The sequence below is a fragment of the Sphaerodactylus townsendi genome, linkage group LG03, assembly GCF_021028975.2.
Source record: "Sphaerodactylus townsendi isolate TG3544 linkage group LG03, MPM_Stown_v2.3, whole genome shotgun sequence".
Classification (NCBI taxonomy): domain Eukaryota; kingdom Metazoa; phylum Chordata; class Lepidosauria; order Squamata; family Sphaerodactylidae; genus Sphaerodactylus; species Sphaerodactylus townsendi.
The window spans coordinates 154,556,892-154,581,204 of NC_059427.1; the positions used below are offsets into that span (position 1 = coordinate 154,556,892).

General features: G+C 44.8%; 1 protein-coding gene across 1 annotated transcript in view; it reads left to right on the forward strand.

The window, feature by feature from the left end:
- The window catches only part of COLGALT1 (collagen beta(1-O)galactosyltransferase 1), a 35,324-nt gene extending 11,925 nt beyond the window's left edge, over window positions 1-23,399 (forward strand). The window contains 11 exon segments of the mRNA XM_048491678.1: window positions 5,376-5,510; window positions 6,783-6,987; window positions 9,063-9,182; window positions 12,955-13,031; window positions 16,363-16,469; window positions 17,307-17,439; window positions 19,806-19,933; window positions 22,169-22,375; window positions 22,990-23,152; window positions 23,155-23,193; window positions 23,196-23,399. Coding sequence (XP_048347635.1) covers window positions 5,376-5,510; window positions 6,783-6,987; window positions 9,063-9,182; window positions 12,955-13,031; window positions 16,363-16,469; window positions 17,307-17,439; window positions 19,806-19,933; window positions 22,169-22,375; window positions 22,990-23,152; window positions 23,155-23,193; window positions 23,196-23,267 — 1,386 coding nt within the window. The 3' untranslated portion in view covers window positions 23,268-23,399.
- The last annotated feature ends 914 nt before the right edge of the window (window positions 23,400-24,313 follow it).

Below are 24,313 nucleotides of genomic sequence, written 5' to 3' on the forward strand. Positions count from 1 at the left end.
CAATAGTGTTTAAACTAGAGAGCCCAAATTCTCCCCAGTTAAACAACATTGAAAGTGATGCGGTTTTGGGGTGGATTATCCCCCATCCTGAAACAGCATCACTTTCAATGTGGCGTAGTTAGGTTATGCAGGTGCGTTCTAATCTGGAGGAACCAGGTTTGATTCCCTGCTCTGCCGCTTGAGCTGTGGAGGCTTATCTGGGGAATTCAGATTAGCCTGTGCACTCCCACACACGCCAGCTGGGTGACCTTGGGCTAGTCACAGCTTTTCGGAGCTCTCTCAGCCCCACCCACCTCACAGGGTGTTTGTTGTGAGAGGAAGGAGCCAAAGCAGAATTGTAAGGTCCCTTTGGAGGTCTCCTACAGGAGTGAAAGGGATAGAAAATCCAAACTCTCTCTTCTTCTTCTAAAACCAGGGTAGGGAACCTGCTGTCTCCAGATGTTCGAACTACAATTTCCCATCAGCCTCTGTCCAGCATGTGGCCAATTGGCCATGCTGGTAGGCTTGATGGGAGTATGGACTCCCACATCAGGCTCTGTTCTTAAACCAGGGTAGGGAACCTGCTTGACTCTCCAGATGTTCAGGAACTACAATTCCCATCGGCCTCTGTCAGCATGGCCAATTGGCCATGCTGGTGATATGAGGGACCTCAGATTCTCCCTTTAAATCCATGCTGAAGGGGTGTGGATTTAAAAGGAGAAATCCTAAGAGGTAGGGGAAATTTGGGGGGGGGGCTGCTTTGTCAGGGGGTGCAATTGTTAAGCTAGAAGCAATCTCAAACTTTTCAGGGGTACCTTTAGGAGACTCTTCTAATGATACCACCCAGGTTTACTGGTGAAGTTTTGATTCAGAGGGTCCAAAGTTATGGACCCTCAAGGGATTCAGCCAACCCCATCTCCTGTATTAGTCTCCCATTGGAAACAATAGAGGGATTGGGGAGCACCCCCTTTGGGAGACCATAGCTTTGGACCCCCCCTGGACCAAACTTCACAATATCTGGGTGGTATCAGTAAGAGACTCTCCTGATGATACCTCCCAAGTTTGGTGAAGTTTGGTTCAGGGGGTCCAAAGTTATGGACCCTCAAAGGTGAAGCCCCTATCTTCTATTAGCTCCCATTATAAATCCAAATGGAGGATGGGGGCACCCCCTTTGGGAGTCCATAACTTTGGACCCCCTGAACCAAACCTCACCAAATCTGGGTAGTATCATTAGGAGGGTCCCCCAAACAATTCTGGAACGTTTGGTGCTGCTAGCCAAACAATGTGCCCCCTGCAGGCCAAAAACAAAAAAAAACCAGTAAAATGTTTTTAAAACCCACAAATGGGAAGCGGAGCTTTGGACATGAATGGGGGGGGGGTTGAAACCGAGAAACCCTCCCCCTTACCTACGTCCTTGGGCTAGTCACAGCTTTTTGGAGCTGTCTCAGCCCCACCCACCTCACAAGGTGGGGGTGGGGGGTGGGAGGGAAAAGAGATTGTAACCCCCTTTGAGTCTCCTTACAGGAGAGAAAAGAGGAGGGTATAAATCCAAACTCCTCCTCCTTCACCATCACTAAGCCATGGTCATTCCCCTCTGAAAACCCATTCTAGAGAGTGAGAGCAAAGACAGATGTCTTGAATGTCATTTTGACCTGTGACAGCAACGGCTGCACTTCAAGTCTGAACATATTGAAGTACAACCCTGGCTGGTTTCCTTCATGGCTGGTGCAGGTGACTTAGAGACTTGTGCAAGCTGTTTTACTTTCTCAGACTACTCTGAGGAGGGCAGGGAAAGGTTTCCACCCTTTCCAGGGATCCTGCAGCCAACAGCTCTCTTGAGGATGTCCTGATGCAGTGTATTAGGTGTATGTGCGTGTGCACGTGTGAGATATATAGGAAGTCCCTGGTTCAAATCTTGCCAGTTAACTTGATTAGATTCACTATTTCAGCCATTAGTGGTCCTTACGTTAAGGTGAAGTGACGGGGTTTAAACTTAAGGATAGCAGGATGGAGACAGATGAGTAGAAGCTACATGTTGCTGCCCACAGGAGAGTTCTTCAGCTTAAGCCACATGAAAGACAGGGGGAGTTATTCCAAGAGTGCTGCCTTGTGCTTCCTGATAGGATTTGTGCCTTGTGAAGGTAGGATTTAGGTTTTCTGACTCAGTTGCCAAGAGATTTTGACTTCCATTCTCCTTCCCCCCCCCCCCCCCCTCTCTTCACTTACAAATCAGAAATAATAGGATAATATTATGGAACTAACTTGCAGAGGGAGCAAGCTTGTTTTCTGCTGCCTCAGAGACTAGGACACGGAATAATGGATTCAAGGTGCAGGAAAAGAGAGTCCACCTAAACATTAGAAAGAACTTCCTAATCATCAGGGCTGTTCAACAGTGGAATTCACTGCCTCGGAGAGTGGTGGAGTCTCCTTTGGAGGTTTTTAAACAGAGGCTGGATTGCCATCTGTCAGGAGTGCTGTGATTGAGTGTTCCTGCGTGGCAGAGGGTTGGATTTGATGACCCTTGGGGTCTCTTCCAACTCTATGATTTTAACATCATTGAGAGTACTTGTGAAGCACTTTGAACTATTTTTTAAAGCTACTTTTTTACAACAACAAGGATAGAGTGAGGTCATTTCCAAATTGTTTAGTAGTGCCCACAATGAATTGAAGGTGGGGGCATGACTCAGGGGTAAAGCACCTTGGCGTGCAGAAGGCTCCAAGTTCAATTCCTGCCATCTACAGTTGAAACAACTAGATGGCCGATGATGTAAAAGTCCTCAGCCTGAGACCCCTGAGAGGCTGAGTGGACAATACTGGTCTTATTCAGTCTATGGCAGCTTTATGCGTTCATTTCCACAGACAGCAAGTTTGACTCCAAGAAAATAGGAAACTCCACCTTCAAGATAACGCAAATTTTACAGTGCCTAAGCAAAGGCAACTTTAGTTTTTGTTGGAGTTTGTCATGGAATGGTTCAGAAGGTAATACTTCTCTTTACCAGGGAGATGGCTCGGCATTGCAGGGATTGGACGGCCACTGACTTCTGCACTTCTACTTTTGTGCACCCTCCCTAAAGCCTAATCTACTTAATGTTGATTGCAGCATGCCAAGAGTCAATCAGCTTGTTCCAGGTAACTCAAGTTACTGCCCTGCCAAACACCACTGGAGATAGCCACTACCTCCCCTCATCCCCATGTCAGGGTACTAATCAGTTGTCCTGGAACAAACTGCCTTTCAAAACCCAAATGCGGTCATCAGTCAGACCACTGAAGTTTTTCTATTAAAGAGAGGACTTGTTGGGCTGTGACACAAGTCTGGCATAACGATGGAAGTGGTGAATGTACATAACAGCAAATGGAATGCTGGTTTGTGTGGTCAGTCTGTTTGGTCTGTTTGTTTTCAACATCACAGGAACATTCACACACTTTATCTGTTGGCTGATGCCTTCATTTTTATAAAAGGAAACATTTCTAAAAGTAGAAAATTGCTAGCGATGGAGGAGGCAGGGTTACTTGGTGGAACCCCTGGGGTCAGCAAAGCAACCCCCGGCCAGAGGCATATCTACCAAAAATAGTGCCTATGGCAAGTTCCGGTCAGCTGCCTTATTCCTCCTGGTGCATATACACATGTCACTGGCCCACTGGCCCTTGGCTTTTTATCTGAAGTGCAGCCTTGCTGGGTACTTACCAAACTCACCTCTTCCATCGAGGCTGAGCAGGTGGCTCAGCTCCCAGACCTCTATGGCGGAAGAGGGGCTTAGGATATTACCTTAAAGGAGTGTGTGTGTTGGGGTGGGGAGAAGTGCAAATGGCAGGGAGGAGGGCAAGATGAATCATGTTCTCTTCTTGGCGCCCTCTCCTCCCACCGTCTCCTGCAGTTTCCTTACAGCAGCAAACTCTGACGGAGAAGCAGTCGAGAGGCAGCTTTTGGCCACCAGACCTGGCTGGGGGTGGCTTTCCTCCCTTGAGCTTCCAAGTACAAAACTGAACTCCTTCTGTGGCTATAGATAATTTGTCATAATGAGGAATTGTGGCCAGATTAAAAATTATTTTTCCCCTGGCTTCCCCTTGTCTGCTGCGATGGACCCACATGTCCCATTGCAGCCTGTCGACAGAACCGGTGTAATTGTGCATGCAGCTAGCATTCTGAAGCATGAACAGCCTGCCCACCTTTGTTCTGTTTGCTCCCAGGCTGAAAACAGCTGGGATGGGATTCAGGGTGAAGCTGGAGCCAGCTGAACAGCTGTTCTTCTAGAGAGCCATCCCCTTGACTTCTCTTGCCTTGTCCTTCTGCTCTGAAATTAGATGCTGGCCTGCAGCCCAGAAATGTTTGGCAGTGTATGATTTGTATATCTGTACCCATCAGTATGGCTGGGTGGTGGATATTAACTTTCTATCCTGTTCATGAAAGCCATGGCGCCTGGTTGTAATAGGCATGTGTCTAGCATGTTAGGTTTCTTCTCATCCTAGTGGGACTATAATAGTCCTGGTGGATCTATAATAGCCTCAGGCATATAACCTGAGCTCTGTCTACAGTGCTGGGTCCTTATGGGGTAACAGATTTAGCAGCTGTTTCCTGCGACCATGTCTTCCAATATTTCACAGGTGGAAATAGAGGGGTTTTTTTTTCTGTTCTCTCCTCCTGAATATTCGCTGTACTTGATGATCTCTTCCTAACCTAACCCCTTTTTTGTCTGTCTGAAGTGTTTCTGGCAAGTAATTTTCAAGGGATGCAAGTAATTCTCAGGCTTCCTGATCCCTAAACCAAATATTTCATTTGACTTTCATGTCCATTATCAAAAGTTGATCCTGCAGCTTTTATTGCATCGTCTAAATCAGGGGTAGGGAACCTGCGGCTCTCCAGATGTTCAGGAACTACAATTCCCATCAGCCTCTGTCAGCATGGCAATTGGCCAAGTGAGAACTGATGAAGTATTCGGAAAGCCTGGAGTTCAATCCCTACTGAACACTATAGCATATCTGAATGCCATAAGGTGTGCTCCCTAGGCTAGCCTGATCTCATAGATCTCAGAAGCTTAGCAGGGTCAGTTCTGGTTAGGACTTGGATGGGAAACCATCAAGGAAACCCATGATTGCTATGCAGGGACTGGCAACGGTAGGCTACTTCTGAATGTGTCGTGCTTTGAAAACCCTACAGTTTGACCATATGTCAACTGCACCAAGACTGCACTTTGTCCCAGCATCACGTGCATAAGGTAACTAGCCAGGCTAGAATTGGCCATAAAAGTGATTGAAATGCATTGTTTGGCTAGCCAGGGCTCTTTGCTGGTTATCTCATTAAAGGAGTGATTCCCCAGGGACATGTGGAAATTCTCAAAACTGAAAATGGAACAGCTGCTTTAAAACTAACTCTGCCTTTCTCTTGCATTCTTTGGCAGTTTGTGGATGCAGACAATCTCCTGACAAACCCTGACATCCTGGGTCTATTGATGGCTGAAAACAAGACGGTGGTGGCCCCAATGCTGGACTCGCGGGCAGCCTATTCAAACTTCTGGTGCGGGATGACTTCACAGGTATGTGGGTTACAGAGTCTCTGGCTTAATCGGATTCCTCGTTTCCCATGGGCACAAGGCAGTCACAGAAAAACGGTGCAGTAGTTGATTTCCCGAATGAGGAAGAGAGATGCGTGTGTTTTTAGAATGTTGTTGCACCCATTGGAAATTTTTATTCTGATGCAAATTGTTATGGTTCTCATTTTATTGCCTTGTATTTTAACAGTTGTCAAGCCATGTCAAGATTGAAGGGTAAACGTACTTTAAAGAAGCATAGAGGTTTCTATGTCTAATTTTATTGTCAGCCTGATAGTTAGCATGTTGTTCAAGATGGGGCCTCAATTCATGTTATGTTTTCCCCATGGCCACATGAAAAGACATGCATTTTAGCTTCTGTGCTGGGAACACAAATGCATAGGAGTCTGATTTGGATTGAGATAACTGTACACAGGGTGAGAGTGCTTGTGCCACCCCCCCACCCCCCAGTCTGAAATGGTCCTGGGGGAGCACTGTTTGCCTCATTACAGAAATCTCTGTGAACCACATCAGTAGATAAATAGCCCCCAACAAAGCAACTAGTGTCCCTATAGTAATTTCAGGAGAGGAGGAGGAGTAGGAGTTTGGATTTATATCCTACCTTTCTCTGCTGTAATGAAACTCAAGGTGGCTTACAAGCTCCTTCTCCTCTCCCCACAACAGACACCTTGTGAGGTAGCTGGGGCTGAGAGAGATCCAAAGAACTGTAACTAGCCCAAAGTCAACCAGCAGGAATATAGAAGTGCAGAAGCACATTTGGTTCACCAGATAAGCCTCTGCCACTTAGGTGGAGGAATGGGGAATCAAGCCCTGTCCTCCAGATTAAAATCCACCTGCTCTTAACCACTACACCACGCTGGCTGTAGTGTAGGGAGGAGTGTTGAAACCCCTTCTTCTCACATGCAGCAGTTCTGCTCTGAACTTGGCTCCATGTGCTTGGGAGTTCCCAGCACACAATCAGGCTTGATTGTGCATACCTGGGGAAAAGTGTAATGTGTTTGGGCTGGGGAGAAGCTTATCGGATATATTCTCACCTTCATTCTTGGCTCTCAGTCACTCTATTACTACTAGTTCCAAACTGTCCCTCACTCATACATTTGTTCCCATCTTTAGCTGTGGGCAGAATTCTTTCCAGGTATGGATTGGCTATAGTCAGCCATCTGTTTAACTTATCTGTAAGGTATTGCATGCTATTCTGGGCCAGGATCGTTCCTTTACAGGAAAGCTCATGCAGCATTTCCCTTCTGCTTCCTTCAGGGCTATTACAAGCGTACCCCTGCTTACATTCTTATCAGGAAGCGCTCCCGCCAGGGTTGCTTTGCTGTTCCCATGGTACACTCCACCGTTCTCATCGATTTGCGAAAGGAGGCTTCCCAAAACCTCGCCTTCTACCCACCCCACCCAGACTACACTTGGGCGTTTGATGACATCATTGTCTTTGCCTTCACCTGCAGGCAGGCTGGTGAGTTGGGATATTGCCACTGCTTATGGAGAATAATGTTAGCCAGTCTGGAGTCCCAGTGTGGTGCCAGAATTACATCGACTGAGGCCTGATTGTTCATGTGCAGCTGCCTTCTTCCATAGCTAATCCAGTGAGACACTGATTGGTGACAACTGGACAACCACCATAAAACATGATGAGGATTCATAGGATTCCCTTGAAAATAATTGTTTGGTGGATCATTATACCCTTCCCAAACTGTATTGCTATCCTCCTCCCTCCCTTCCTCTCACTCCAAAGGGAAGTACAAACAGTAGGGTTTTCAAGCCAAGAGGCGCAAATGTGGTTTGCCATTGCCCGTCTCTTCATATCAATCCTGGTTGGAGATCTTCTTCCCCTTTCTGTTTAGGGCATGAAGCAAATCATACCAAATGTACCCTCACCTTGGCAAACCAGGCTACTCAGATCAGAGACGCTAAGCAGGGTCAGCATTGGTTGATACTTAGATGGGAGACCACCACAGAAGTCCAGGGTTGCTATGAAGAGGGAAGCAATGGCAAACCACCTCTGTTTGTCTCTTGCCTGGAAGACCCTGTATTTTGGGGTGGATGTGGAAAGTAGGGCTGATCCTTAATTCAAGGGTCAAGTTCATCCCAGGCCACAGGGTGTAAGTCAGGGACCAACAGCCCATTGTTTTGGCCTCTGCCTAAACTTCATTCCTGGAGAAAGGAAGACCAATGTCACACATGGCATTCCCATTTCTCCCAGTCTGTCCTCCTGGCATGCTGTTTGCCTGCAATTCCCTCAGTTCACCGCTGCAGCCCTTCAGAGCCTGGAGAACCCACTTGGTTGCTCCTTGAAGCTGGAAGTAAATAAGTAAACACTTCACAGCTGTGTAGTCATAATAAGGATGATGGGAAGTAGACCCAGTTTTGTTCTCAGCTGCCCATGTAGGGCCAGCTCAGTTGCCTTCACCTGAGTGGTTTCTGGATTAAACACCTGTAATAAATTAATACCTGCTGACATTCTCAAGATTCTGTACAAGTGACAGGATTCTGCAGAGAATAGTCCTCAGCAAGGCCAGGGTTGAATAATGTTAAAAGCAAGATAGAAGCTGAATCCTGTAAACATGATGCGAATTGTACCAAATTTGCATAGCTGTTATTTTGCACATAGCTAGCGGGTAAAAGAATAGCTGGGGAAAGCAATGGCAAACTACCCCACAAAAATGGCTTGCTGATAAAATCACTGCTTGCAGTGGTACCCCAGAGTTGGATAGGACTGAAGGGGAAACTTTACCTATTTTGCATTGTTTAGACTGCTACTTTGAATATTTTTGATCATTGAGGAAGGGCTCCCATTCTAGAACATCCTATATAGCCATCACTCTCAGTCTTGACTTTTGGCATTTCAAGAATATCTTTGCAGCTATAAGGATTAGAAAAGTTTAACAAGAAAAATGGAAACAAACACACTCCTTTTTTTATAATAGGAAAGCTAATTTCTACATCGTCTACCACATGGTGTGCTCTGGTACAAAAATAGCATGCAGACCACTCTTAACTATGCAGGTTTCTTGGGCTGGTTTTCAGTGCAAGATCCACCTCCACTGTAGCACCAGTGCAAGATCTACCTCCACTGTAGCACCAGGACACAGCTGAACCAGTGAACAGGGGCTGAAATTCAGCAATGTGCAGGCAGAAATGGACTTGGTGCAGTTCTGCTTGTGCAAGCTCTTTTGCAACACCAAGTGCTTTGCCTCCATTTGTTAAAATGCCTAGAAATTGGTTGCACAATGTGCACAAATTGGGAACTCAAGTAAGGATTTAGGCAGCCTGACTTAGTGTGAACATTGACCATGGTCTCTTTCTTGCACTTCCGCTTTCATGAGAGCTCTAGCGAATGCAGAAATTTTACATTAGATCCAACCTGGTATATTGAACTATGTGGACTGCAATGCTGGTAGTTATTAAGAATCTAGCCGACAACACTCCCCTTGAGATCAAATATGATGTTGGCCCAGGTACTCTTATGTATGGAGAATCCCATCATGCTCCTGTGTGTTCACTCTCACTTTCTTTCCCCATTGGTTGCAGAGGTCCAGATGTATATCTGCAACAAAGAGGAGTATGGCTCCCTGCCTGTACCTCTGCGATCCCACAGCACCCTGCGTGACGAAATAGACAGCTTCATGCATGTGCAGTTGGAAGTAATGGGTGAGTATCTTACAAACCATTAGTTGGAAGGCAACACACTTTTTATGTCCTAACTCCAGTTTCAACTAACACTTGTATGGTCAGAAAACTTGGTTGGTCTAATGTCTATGCTCTCTGCAGCATGGGGGTGGACCTCATTACGGGCAGTTACAAAGCCTCATGTTGGGAGACTGTAAGGACCAGTGTTACGCCAGTGCTTTGGTGCCTGCTCTGACTTCCATTTCCAGGTCTGTGTGAGCTATAAAATAAAAATCTGTTGCCCAGACTATCCAAGTTCCATGCCAGGAAAAAAAGAGTTTTTTTCTTTTTTGCAACCCCTGTATATAACACAGTCTCCACACTACCCAGGTGGCCGCATGCACAACGGCTGTGAGTATCTCCACGTACTTTCATTGACATGGGCATGTCAGGCATTCGGTGGGAGCGGAATGTGGGCCAATTTATCTAAAACTAAATTGCAGAGGCATGTATAGCTCTTGATTATTTTAAAGTCAGGGGTGACTTAAAAGGGGGGAAAGGCTGTGGCAAGTTGAAACCCTCAAGCAGGACTTCTGCCCCCCCTTGTACCTCTTCCATGTAGTTTTCGCATTAACCTGTGAGTTATCTGTGGTGCATCAGATCGTTAAACTCTGATGTTACGTGCGTGTGGGAATGAGCCCTTAAGCTGTCAGATTTAACTTGCAAAACTCCACATGTCTAGCAATGAGTTTTTTTAAATAGGAAATATGAAACCAATTTAACTGCAAGTTTGGCTTAAAAACTAGTGTATTCTCTACCAACCAAGTGGCAATACTTAGAAGTAGTGTCTTTCTCTTGATCTGGTGTCCAGATGGCAAAATGGAGTGTCTATGTTCAGGGGTTGTGTAGCTCTGAATAACAAAGACCTTTCTTGCAGGTTTTTATGAAGTATCTGTCTGATCACCAATGGTAACAGCATGTTGAAGGGCTCTTGGTCTGATCCAAGGTTCTTACATCTCCCATGCCACCAATTTCTCTCGTCAGCCTCATCCTGGCTTCAGCCTCATCCTGGCTTCAGATCCCTACCTTGAAAATGCAAATATTTTTGAATCTCTCTCTAAGAGACATAAAGCTATTAATGGTGCAATCCTACACAGAGTCATCATGTTAAACTCATTGTTGTGGCCTGCATGGACCAGACTAGCCCAATCTTCTCAGATCTTGGACGCTAAAGAGGGTTGGCCTTGGTGAGTACTTGGATGGATGACCACCAAGGAACTCCACAGTTGCTACACAGAGGCAGAGTACGGCAAGCCACCTCTGAACGCCTCTTGCTTGAAAACCATGGGGGGTCATCTTAAGTCAGCTGTGACTTGACAGCACTTTACTCCCACATACTTACAATCCCCTTGAGCTTCAGTGGACTTAGAAGGATGTAACTGATAGTGCTGTAAAAGTGCCACTGAAACAACAAAGCAGTCTTGTTCCAAAGCCTTTATTTTCCGGCTCCTGCCGTTCCAGTTCAAGGCACCTGGATCAATCTGAACCTGTCTTCCCCAGAACTGCCTCTGGTATCAAAGAGGCCTGTGTGTCCATCTGACAGTCTTTGGGTTCTGGAGGGGGTTGCTGAACTCAGTACAGTCACACTTTGTGCAGACCAGGGCTGGACAAAGATCCTTTTATGAAGCCTGGCTGCCCTTAAAGGGGTGACGGTCACTGCCTTCCTGAAGTGGACGAGGTGAAAGAGTTGAGCAAACAACCCTCTTTAATTGAAGGCTTGCTTTGGAGAATGAAAGGCAACTACTGTATATTTTTAACTTGGCTTTCTTCCCTTTTGGGTATTTTAAAGATTTTTTAAAAATATGTTAACAGTGAATCATTTCTTGGCACAGTAAACAAACCAGCTAATATGGAGCATATTCATATGTGCTGTTTTGAGTTGGTAGAATCCTTTCACAGGACTGTACTATATTGGAACGCATGGAGAAATGCTCTTTTGAAGTTCCCCATGCCAGCATCTCACTGTATGTAGAAATCTAGTATGTTCCAGTAGAAGATTTCTATCTGCCTAACAAGTATTAATGGGAGTGGAATATGAATTAAGAATGGAAAGAGCAGCCAGAAATTTTAAACAACCCAGTAATGAGGCCATACATATTTAAGATGCAATTTTGGGCCAAAATTATATCCACCTATTTGAACTTGCACTCTGTCTGGATGGGAATATAGGTGAATTTTCTTCAAAATGGTGTGGTGGGTAGTCCTTGTGGGCTAATGTGAGTCTGGGCAAATAGCATCACCTAGTGGTGATCACAGGATATGCTCTTTCCAAAAAGTAATAGGGCACACAAGAACTTCCCCACCCAAAGTACTTCTTTCCAAACTTTCCTTAGCAGGATTAAATTCTCTGCATCCATACACCCAGGCAATTTAAAAACTCTCTCCATTCACACCAAAGGGGTACTTTTTGTAGGACGAATGTTCATTCTTGTAGGTTTGAATTCAGACAGTTCAAAATCCTGTTTGGAATATAGTCAGTGGTGGGATTCGCACCACTTCGGTAGAACCAGTTGTTAAAATGATGCTTGTAAACAACCAATTGTTAAATTATTTGAATCCCACCACTGGAACCGGTTGTAAAAATTTTTGAATCTCACCACTGAATATAGTGACTGGACTTATAGATGAGAGGATAGATCTGTGTGGCAAAAGTAATAGATAAAGTTCAAGAAAGCATTTTTTGAAAGGAAAGGGGAATCTAAAATGGTTGCCCTTAAGGAAGACATCTAGAAATGATTCTGTGTATTTATTCCCCATCTGGTATCAGTTTAAAGTTTAACTCTGCTTTTCTGACCTTTTTTGCACTGCCTACTATTTCCTCTTCACAAAGGCAATGTACATACAAATTTGGAACATACACTGCAAAGTTAATAGGCAGAGTGTTGAACTTGAATCTTCCAATACCTCAGTCTGTAATTTGGGACCAGTTACTGTTTCTCAGTCTAGTGTACTTCAGGTTACAGTAAACAAAGAGACTGTAAAGGGGTCAGAGAGCAAACCATAGTACCTTGAGCTCCTCAGTAGAAGAGTGAAATAAACTGCATTAAAATTACTTTTTTTTTTGCTAGCCCCCTTTTAGAGATTTGCTGGCCCAGAGGCTAAACTTTTATAAAGTTTCTTTGCCAAGCTGCCTGGAAGAGATTCTTATTACAGATAGCTCTTTATTATTTATTTATTTCAGTGCATTTTTAAACCTGCCCTTCCTCCAAGGATTCTTGGGCTGGCATCCATGGTCCTCCTCTCGGCCAGTTTTAACATCACAACAGGCCGAGGAGTTTGGGCAGAGTGTGTGTGACTAGCCCAAGCGTTAGTCAGTTCCCATGGCAATGTGGGAATGCAAATCTGAGTCTAGTTCAAGACTGTAATCACTACACACTTTATCCCCTGTATCTCATTGTGAAGTCACCCATTTATAAACCTGCCTAATTCAAGTTAACCTGATCTCGTTTGGTCTCAGAAGCTAAGTAGGGCCAACCCTGGTAAGTATTTGGATGGGAAATCTCCAAAGAATACCAGGGGCGTGACACAGAGGCAGGCAATGGCAAACACCTCTGAACTTCTCTTTCCTTGAAAACCCTACATCAGCACCATGTGTCAGCTATGACTGGATGGCAAAAAAACCCCATTCAGGGTTCCTTGTTCACAGTGTATATGCAGTTATCATTTATGGGGAAACTTCATATTGTTTGTCTCTCTGTGAGTCTGTATGTCTGAATAGGTCCACCCTCTGACCCCGCCTTGTTTTTCTTTGCAGTTAAGAACCCTCCAGTGGAACCCTCCCAGTATCTCTCCGTTCCTCCCAAAGTCCCAGACAAGATGGGATTTGATGAGGTGAGCTGTGAAGCAGCGAAATGTTACAAGGATTTAAGGTGGATTGCAGGATTATAAAACAATGCAGTGGAGACTGGGATAACAAATATCAATGAACAATGCTGTGAAACTGGATCACACAGTCAGATAATCAATTAAATAGAAACTATATAGTACATCCAATAAACAATGCAATATGAAGGGGGAAGAAAGAGTGAAAAAAAATCCTGCCTGCTTTTTTCCCCATCCTTAGAGTACGACACTTCATATGTTAAAAAGTCTTAATATTAATATCGTAATATTTTCTTTAAAGCTCATACACAATCCTGAATATTGCCTTTGTAGTTGGAGAAGTTTTGTTGTTACAAATTGGTCTTTTGGAAATGGTTTTGTTAGAAGAACCGTGAGGGTGACAAAATCTAGTCATTTTGAAAGCATAAGCTGTAAGGCTTCTCCTGTTCAGTGGCTTTGGGACCCCCCATTTTTTCTTGCTTCAAGGACATAAAGTCCATACAGACAGATCACGTGGTATGAAATGACATAGTTTATGAGACCTGGTCTGTACATGTTATATGACAAGGTGGTTCTATCTTGATTACCTTGCACTTTCTGTCATTCTGTTGTAGAATGGGGCCGTTCACCCTTGGGGTCTGCTCCATGTTTACCTATTGAGGCAGTGGTCTTGCCAAGTCCCTGCCCAACAGCACAACACTGTTCCAGGCTGCTTGTTCCTTGGAGGGTACTCTTGAGTGTCTCCACTGATACACTGCCATCATTCAGTTGATTTCAAAATCACCTACCAGCACTCCAGTGCCCTTTCCGTGTTGCTGATGAAAGGCCCTGCTTAGTTCCCACATCTTCCACTGCCCAGTGACTGGTTACCATAGGGATGGCGTACCACTATTTTGCACTCCCAGAGAATTAGTGATCTAACAACAAGCTGTCTTCCTTCCTTTGGTAGTCATTTTAAATAGTGTGTCCCCAATCCACCGTTACGCTCGTCTGTACCCACCCGCCACAAAAGACCTCAGAGACCCAGGCACCGAGAAAAGAAAAACCTAGCATCTTCACAATTCTAGCCTTTTACTTCAGCAACATGAACTTAGTACTCACACGTCCATTTGCACCAGTATTTGAAAATTATAAAAATGTCAGGAAAGAAAGGGAGGGAGGGTGGAAAGGGGCAGATGACTAACTAAAGGAAAGAGAGAATGTCTGAAAGGAAGGATGGGCTGCTTCAAGGAGGAGAGAATGTTCTATGTAAAATTGACAAAATGATCAGATCTGACCTAAAAATGGATAAGGGAGATAGAAAGATAAGCTTAGCACTCGCTCGTCCACTGAAAAATTTGAACATATCCAAAGGGAAACATGGAGGGAAGGAAGGGGGAAAATGTCTGACCAAAGAAAAGAGGAAATGGCTGGAAGGGAGAATGGGCTACTACGAGGAGGGAATTTTCTATGTGAAATTGACAAAGTTGATCAAATCCATCAAGCCTGTGCTTCTCTGCCAGAACGTTAACTTTTAGAACTCTACTAGCGGGCCCGGCCACGTGTTGCTGTGGCTGAGTCTGGTGAAGTGGAAAAGAAAGAAAAGGGGAAGCGAACAGTTCGAACATGTGTCATTGCACAATGCTTGCAAGGGAGGGGCAAGGGGCCCCTCGCAAACCACTCCCTCCTCTCCAGACCCCTTGCATTACGGCAGGCCGGTCCCTCCCTAAAGTTCCCCTTCCTCTGCTAGGGTGGGTGGGCCATGTGCAGGTGGCTGGTCCTGTCCCTTTCACTCCTTTCCCTTATGCAGGCCGAATTATCTAGCGTGCGGTAAAACACGCTGGGAGGCATGAGCTAACGTTGTGTTCAAATTTCAGAGCGTTTGGTCTAGCAAACCCCTGGACCCTCCCTCACCTTCCCCTTCCTCCGCTAGGGTGGGTGGGCCATGTGCAGATGGCCCGCCCCATCCCTTTCACTCCAGATGGCAGTGGTTTTCAAGGAAGGCATGGTTGTTTCCCTTGTATCAGGGGGTGTTGCTTTGACGGCCAGCATATGGCGCTGTTGCGGAACAGAACTGTGGTTCCAACTGTCACAGGTGTGGCATGTATAGAATAACTGGCACAGTTGTGACATGTACACAACAGGAGGCGCGGGAAACAGTATGAAAAACCTGGTCCGCTATCACATTTAATGCGACGTTGTGTGAAAATTTCAAAGCAATCGGCCCAGTAGTTTGGGAGATTACCTGTCAGCAGAAAAACGCACTGATAGATTTATATATATATAGATGAGAAATTGACAAAGCTGCTCCAATTCAACCAGCCTCTTTGCTTCTCCACTTGAACATTAACTTCAACAGTTCTATGTGAAATTGGTAAAGCTGTTCTGATCCACCCTGAAAATGGAGGAGGAGGGCAAGGAGAAAATGGCTGAAGGGGAGATTGGATAAGAGTCAGGGGTTTGGCAGGGTGAAGAAATAAAGAGGGAATCATTATGATTGCATATTTAAGATCAGCTAGCTCAGAAATGAATCAAGCAGAACATTATGGTAGAAGTGTTCCTAAAACAACTGAGAAAATGTTAACTAGAAATGTTTTCAGAACTGAACAGGGGAAAAACGTACAGAAGTCCATGAAACCAGTAGCATTTGCCAGCAGGATATGCAGCAAATGCTTTGTGCAGAAAGTGGCTAGTGAGCACAGAGCCATCAAAGCTTTGTAAAGGTAAATGGCCCTAAGACAATGAAATGGCCAGCTCACATCATGGCTAGACACACAGAGATAATAGAGACTAGAAAAGTAGGGGGCTACACAGGATCTTCCTGGCAAACTCAGAAACAGGAGTTCTAATCCACAGAGGGGGTAGGAAGAGAGATGAGATAAAATCCCTTGGAATGGAGGGAGTGAGGATCATTTTGCCTGATTTCATCCAGAGAAAGGAGTTCTCACACCTTGGTGCCATCATGATGGCATGGGTGTGAAAGCTGGACAATGAAAAAAGCTAACAGGAAGTAAGTAGATGCCTTTGAAATGTGGTGTTGGAAGAGAGGCTTTCAGGTGCCATGGAGACCTCCCCCCAAAAAGTGAGTACTAGATCAAATCAAGCCTAAACTCAGGAAACAAGGTTCTGAGGTTGTCCACTTTCATTATTCTCAGGAGAGTTCTTTTTTGCAGAGAAGTGGTATCCACACCCACACTCTGGAATGGTACATCCATTCTACCATGTACTGTTGGCAAGTGCAGATTGGGCTTGACATTAGCATTGCAGGCCAGTCTTAGTCATTCCTTCCCTTGCCTTTCTGGCGTTGGTGGCCTTCTCTCTGCATCCATGACTGCATTTACTGTGCTACTCTCTTTTTCAGGTCTTCATGATTAATCTCAAGCATCGGGCAGATCGCCGGGAGCGGATGCTGTGGGCCTTGTATGAGCAGCAGATTGATTGCAAAATCATTGAGGCTGTGGATGGGAAGTGAGTGTCCATCCCTGGGGCCAGCATTCATCTAGAAGCAATCCAACTAGCTATCCATTGCCTTCCCCCTCTGAATGCAAAAGGGTTCGTGGGCCTTCTCCTGTTCAGGTAGAACTGTCAGCTGTATTTGCAGGCACCCTTCTATGTAACAATTTGGGCCTATTCTTGATGTTCTCCATGTTTACTGTCTTTCTTACACAGAATAGGAAACTGGTTCTGGAAAGATGAGTGACTCATCCTAGGTCCTTCTGTTGGGTTGCAAACTAGAGCACAAAGAAATAATAGATAGCTCTATATTTTCTTGGAACAGCTTGTGAAGAAATAGGCAAGCTTTTGAATTACACAGACCTCCTTCTCTGCATGCACCACTAGGGTTAACAGGCAGTTGATTCAGGGTTGGGATATGAGGGGATGATATCAGTTGCACTGCTATATCACTTCTGGGGAAAACCCAGAAGTCTTATAGGGTAGCTCAAGGGATTACCAGAAACTGTGGTGAATCCACAGAGATTTTGGCAATTCCTAGAGCTACCATAGATAACTTCAAAGGGGGGGGGGTGTTCCCAGAAGTGATACATTAGCATAGCTATTCCTTTTTTCTCTTGCTGCTGCTTGGAATGATGACAAGCAACTACTGAGGTCCTGAAGCACTCTCGAGATGTATCTGCTTTTTCATTCTGCCCAAACTCTGTATCTACTGCAAGCCTGTGTTGATATGGATCCAGACAAAGATAACTGCTTTGCTTCTTTGTGTGTTATTTTCCCCAAGGTGGGAACTGAACTAGACTGTGTCTGATAATTATCTCCCTGATGCCTCTTGTTCTCTGTGCTCCCCAGGGCAATGAATAGCAGCCAGGTAGAAGCTATGGGCATCAGTATGCTGCCAGGTTACAAGGACCCATACCATGGGCGTCCACTTACCAAGGGAGAACTGGGTTGCTTCCTGAGCCATTATAAGATTTGGCAAGAGGTAAGTTTAGTTACATATTGCCTTTCAACTTAGGAAGCCCTAAGGTAGTTTACAGCATCATGCTACAATAAAAAGTGGGGGAAATAGGCTATATATGCAACCCTTACCCCCCCCCCCCCACACACACACACACAACTATTAAATAAAATAAAAGTCATGTTCTCAATAGTTCCACTCTCGTCACACCAATTCTTAACAATGCAATTCAAAAAATCCCTGGAAAAGACAGGTCTTCAAAAACATACTGAAAGCCTTTAGGGAAGCCACTGTTTTCAATCCCTACTGGAGAGAGTTCCACAGTTGGAATGGAACAGCCCCCTCCCCCAAATTCTCAGAAGCCATTTTGTTTTCATATGATGAGCTACCGGTACTCTGAGATAATAAGGTTGTGTTTTGGGCTTGAGATTCTAGACAGGTAAACTGGGCTCAAAATTCAGTTTCTTGCGAATCTCAGTTTTCTATTTCTTTTTTTGAAAGCAGAGAACAAGCTTTGAAATTTTTTTGGACATGTGGCCAATGCCTTATATAGCCTCAAAGCTTGGGTGAGCAGCACCCAATAAGATTTGCCTCATGTTTTGCTTTTTCCTATCAGTAGCAGAATAAATTATGCTTAAGTGTCATTCCAGTGTGCTTAATTTGCATAGTTCACAGAGGTTGCAGAATTTAGGTTTCCCCTTTGTGGATTACTTGGGTGCAGTGTTTTGATTTTTTTTGCACTATAAAAGCACAGCATTAATACCACCATGTCTCTTAAAGTCATTACTGATTGTATTGTCGAAGGCTTTCACAGCTGGAATCACTGGGGTGTTGGTTGGTTTCTGGGCTATATGACCGTGTTATAGTAGCATTTTCTCCTGATGTTTCACCTGCATCTATGGCTGGCACTTTCAGAGGTGCCATGGTCCTCTGAAGATGCCAGCCACAGATGCAGGTGAAACGTCAGGAGAAAATGCTACTAGAACTCTGCCATCCAGCCTGGAAACCATACAACACCCCAGTCATTACAGTCTTGCCCATTTAAGAGTTTGTGCAAGTGGTCTGTCCATACTCTGTTGTAGAAGGAAACCAGTAGTATGTATCCTCTTAGCCTTCACGAGGAAGGTATGACTGGAGACACGAATACACTTTGCAGGTATTAATCTGCAGAATTTACACATGGCAGCCTGTTCACATGAGTGGACCACTTACATGAGCTGTCATACGTTCAGGAGAGATGGAAAACACATGATGTGAATATTTGCAATTTGATTATTTAGGTCTTCGGATAATTCAGGGCTCTGAGCTCCGTTTGTTCCTAAAATTGGTAACTGGCCCAAGAGATTAAAAAAAAATAAAAGAGGTAAATACTGTGTAATGTATTTGTCCCTTTTATATTGGTGTAGGAACATGGGCACTTGAGTGTTACACGGAATACCTGGCTTCCAAAGCAGGCCTTGATGCCCTTTTGAGACAATGGCTTTATTCTGGCATGGGAATCCAGCATGTGGCCCACTGTGCAGTCCTGCTTATGTGCAGTGGGTTGAAATGGCATGCAGGAATTATAAATTCAGAGAAGCAAATCTACATTTACAGGTTTCTGCCGCTTTCAGAGGTGCCAGGTTATTACATTGAGTGAAAGTCAGAATTTGTTAATCATGTACAAATTAAAATAACTATATGTTCTCTGTGCTCTGGAGCGTTTCTGACTCTTGATATTAAGATGGTTTAGGAGAATGGTATGTGGACACAGTGGTTCTGCATGATCAATGGTTCTGCATGAATGCAGGAAAAAAGCATGAAAGATAGCACTGACTGAAGAATTCACCTTCCTAAGAATGCCAGATTGTGTTCTTGCTTTAAAAATACAAGCTTCTATCCCTTAAGGCTGCAAAGATGCCCTTGAAAATATATGGATATGTTAACGTCTTAAAAGCTAGAAACGTGGTTGAATAAGTTTGCCAATTTGTTGTGGGCATGGCTGTATTGATTCTGTATCCTCTAGCTGCCAGACTCAAGCTGAATTATGTAAAAATGTTGAATAAATTATGGGGAAACACCAGGGATCACAAAAGTGTGTTCAATTTCTGTAATTTCCCCAGTTGCAGAATCCACCATTTCATGATGCAGAATTTGGATTATCCAGGAATTATTTTTACAGAGGAGGCAGAATGCTCACAGCCTAGGAAATAATGAGATATGAATTCCCAACAATTTGAGCTGAAACCCAGAAGTGCATTTGCAGGGAGTTGAAAATGGCCTGGCAGAGGGATGGGGGCATGTGCCAGGACTTTGGGTGCAAAAGGAACTGAAATGGGGGAGGGGCTGCTGGTAGCCGTGGGCGGAGTTAAAAGGCAGAAAAATCAGTGACTGTTTTGCTTTCTTGGCAGATTGTGGAGAGGGGCCTGGAAAAGTCAGTGGTGTTTGAGGATGACCTGCGCTTTGAGATCTTCTTCAAACGGCGTTTGATGAATCTCTTGTATGACCTAGAGGAGGAGGGCCTGGACTGGGATTTGATGTGAGTGAGGCAGTGTCAGGAAAGCCAGTTGGGATAACTTTGGCAGAAGCCTCTCCCAGTAGGAGCTGCACCGTGATTTGGGATTTCAGAATATAGTATCATAGAATTGGAAAAGACCACAAGAGCCATCGAGTCCAACTCCCTGCCATGCAGGAACACACAATCACAGCACTCCTGACATATGATCATCCAGCCTCTGTTTAAAAACCTCCAGAGAAGGAGACTCCACCACACTCCCAGGTAGTGCATTCCACTGCTGAACAGCCCTGACAGTCAGGAAGTTCTTCCTAATGTTCAGGTAGAATCTCTTTTCCTGCACTTAGAACCCATTACTCCTAGTCCTTGTCTCTGGAGCAGCAGAAAACAAGCTTGCTCCCTCACCAACATGACATCCCTTCAAATATCTAAACATCATGTCACCTCTTAACCTTCTCTTCACCAAACTAAACATACCCAGCTCCCTAACTCTCTCCTCGTAGGACTTTTACCATTTTGGTTACCCTCCTCTGGACGCATTCCAGCTTGTCAATATCCTTCTTGAATTGCGGTGCCCATAAGGAGAGTCTGGCTCCGTCTAGTCCAGCCTTGTTTTGGGGTGGTTGACAAACTGGACATGAATGCAAAAGCTCTCTGATTTTGATTTACCTAATTTATCTGCCTCTCTCATTGCAGCTGAAGTTCTAAAATAATTCTGTAAAAATCAATATAGCTCAGGGGCAGTGATGGGATTCAGCTGGTTCAGGCGAACAGGTTGTTAAGCCCCTCGCTCCCCCTCCCTCAGGAGAAGGAGCGATGGGACCACACAGCCGGCCCAGAGGTGTGCGGCCTGATCCACGGGCCTAGCCAGCTGTGGATCACACCACGTGACTGCCAGGCTGCGCAGCCTTCGGGGGAGGCCAGCAGGCCTCTTCCCCCGAAGGCTGTGAAGCTGGTCCAGAGGCGTGTGGCCCAATCGGTGGGTGGGCGGCCCCCCCTTCCCCAACTAGGAGGTGCAGCCAGGGGGGAGCATGCGCGGTAGGGGGGCACTGCAGGGTGGGGGTGAACCGGTGGTTGAGGGATTAGAATCTTACCACTGCTCAGGGGTCCCTGACATGGTGTCCGTGAGCACTATGGCACCCTCCAACATCTTTTCTAGCACCCACCGAGGTTTTTTAGCAATTGGGTGGGGCTGGGTAGGGCTTTTGCTAAGGAAGGCTTTTGATTGACTATTACTAGGGATTTGATTGGCTGTGCAGTTTTTTAAAAAAATGTTGCTTTAGCAGCAGCTGCCACCACAGCACAAGGGTCTTCACTGTGTTTCAGAAGTTAAGCTGTTGCAATGGCTCCTGCAGTAGCCATTCTATGCCAAATGTTTTGTTGCTCTGCCGCCCATTCCATGTCAGAAGTCCAGATGTGCCTGCAGACTCAAAGAGACCCCTAGTATAATCCAGACAACCAACAAAGCAATAAAACTTGGCCAGCCCTACATATTTGTAAGCATACTGCCACTTTTATTTATTTAGGTCATTTTTCATAAGCCTTTCTCCTATTACAGGCTCAAGGTGACACTTTGTGACCATGACTATTAAACTCATCAATCTAACATCTCTATGAATTTGTCCGGTTCCCATTTAAAACCATCTGAGATTATATAACACAGCAACCTCGCTGAAGCTAAATTGATCCTGGGAACCCCAAAAGAGGACATATATTATATTTCTGGAAAGTACTTGTTTTCAAGAGCCTTGGGAACTACCAGTCACAGTGGCGAATCGATAGGTGGAGCCAGTCACAAAACACTGCTTAGTACATATGTGTGCCGCCTTTTTCACATGCAGGGCCAAGGAGAAATGGTTTTGTGGAAGCTTTACAGGGAAGGATAAGAAAGTGATTTTCTTTACAGAATCCTTCTTATCCTTCTCCGCTAGAGAAAGGCGGAGAGGTACTTTTACTTTATGGGCAGTGTCTCATCACCCCTGAACGACCTGTTGGCCACTCTTGACATGGGTCGCCTTCAGTTCTGTGAGGAAAGTAAAGCAAGATCCAAATGTAATAGATCAAGGAATTAATTTTTAAAACAACTTCAAAGCTATATCTGGTGGCAACAAATTCCATACATGGTGGTCATAAGCATGTCAAACTATTTTAAACAAATTGTACTACTATATAAAGTCAAAAATGAGTTTAAACACAACTTGGTTGGAATCTAACAATTCTCAATCATTCCTGTTGCTGTTTCACTCTTGGCACCCCCAGCTACATTGGCCGGAAGCGCATGCAGGTGGAACATCCTGAGAAAGCTGTACCCCATATCCGCAACCTGGTGGAAGCTGATTACTCGTATTGGACCTTGGCCTATGTCATCTCCCTGCAGGGTGCCCAGAAGCTATTGGATGCCAAACCCCTCTCCAAGATTCTCCCTGTGGATGAGTTCCTGCCTGTCATGTTTGACAAACATCCTGTGTAAGGCTGGGCTTCGTAGCAACTTGGAAGGCAAAGTGGGTGAGGGGGTTGGGATACTGTTCCCATGGCCAGTAGTAGTAGTAGTAGTAGTAGTAGTAGTAGCCACAGTAGTAGTAGTAAGCCTTTATTGGCCTAAATTTTAACAATACCACAGTACAATTAAAGCATAAGCAATATATGAACAGATGAATAAAAATTAAGCCTCCATAATTTCAAGCAGGAAATTTGCAACTGTCTCACAAAATATCAAATCAGTACTATTAAGCAAGTAAGGTATTCTGTAATACCTTTCAAATCTGGGAGTAGGTAGGTTTAGCCTACAGTTTTCAGAATTTGTATTTTCCAAAATTGACCTCTCCTTTCCAAAATGGGAAATGTTTCTTCCTGGTTTGTCTGAAAATAATTGGAATTTGGTACATTTGGTATATCTTTTTCCTCACTCTTACTTAAAGGATCTTCAAATTTCAGTCTATTTCTGCTGGGGGTTCCTCCAAGGAATGCTGAGAACCATACTTGTGCACAGTGAAATTTCAGCTGACTTAAATTTGTAGCATTGAAGGGTCTGAAAGCATTCAAGTCTTTTCAGCATGATATTGTGTTTTCCCTTCTCACAGTACTGAGTATATGGAGCATTTTGAAAATCGAAACTTGCTGGCTTTCTCAGTGGAACCCCTGTTGGTCTACCCCACACACTACACAGGTGATGATGGATATATCAGTGACACAGAGACCTCTGTGGTGTGGAACAATGAGAAGATCAAGACATCTGACTGGGACCCGGAGCCAAATCCCAGAAGATGAAGGAACAGCATGGAACTGGAGTAACAAGGCCAAGAACTTCTTCGATGTGCTCCAGCCCCCCCTTGACAGCACAGCCCGTGATGAGCTATGACACCACTGGGGCACAGGTGGAGGGACTGTGGGAGAGGCATGGTGTGAGAAAAGGGAGTTTCTCTTCCCAAGGGCTTATGAGATTGAACCTCTTGGGTGATAGCTGTTGCAGGACTCCAGCATATCCTATGTCTTCAATCCATAACTTTCCTGGACGCCATGTAATGGGTAGCAAACCTGAATGCTGAAGGCATGCCAAGACCCTGTTTGAGGGCACGAGGGGGGCAGCTCGATGCAGCTTGTCTTTCGAGTTCTACCACAACCCCTCTCCCCAAATGTCTACTTCCTTCTTTTGTTTGAGAAAAGAAAAGTCGCGGGTACAATCTTAATATATCCATTTGTGGAAGAGGAGTTTTATTCTCTGAATAATCATTACCCTGCTAAGGGTGAGAGAGGGGCTGAGATGTAGTCCAGACCAACAGGTTTGGCATCCTGACGCCCGGTGTCAGACTAAACTAACTCTTTTGGTGTAAGTTTGAGACCTGTGATTATTTTTATATAAAACTTTGACAGTGACAATTTCACATCTGCTTTCTGTGAAACATTGATTGTCTCTCCCCTACCCCAAATGCCTTGGTAACATTTGATATTGTGACTCTGGTAAGTTCCAGATTCCTCTTGACTTCTTAACCTTTTCTAGTATCTCCCATGCCCTGTGTGTATGAGGACAAAACAGTGCCCTGGTACATCCTGACCAGCTCAATCCAACTGTCCATGATGTGAAGTGTAGTTTACCAAGAAAGGCATGACCAGAACTACATTTCTCAGCAAACAGCCTATAGTTTCAGAGAGTAACCATGTTGGTTTGCAGGAGAACAGGTAGACTTGAGTCTAGAAGCACTTTAGAGACCAACAAGTATCTGATGAAGGTAGCTTTGACTCTTGAAAGCTATTATTCCAAAAATGTTGTTGTTATCTAAGGTGCTACTAAACTAGAATCTGGTTAACCAAGTCCATAGCATTCACCGTCCATGGCTGGAACCTGCAAGTAGGTACATCCTCTAATGTGGTCTGTACCCAGTAAATCTTCCATATTTTTGTTCAGTT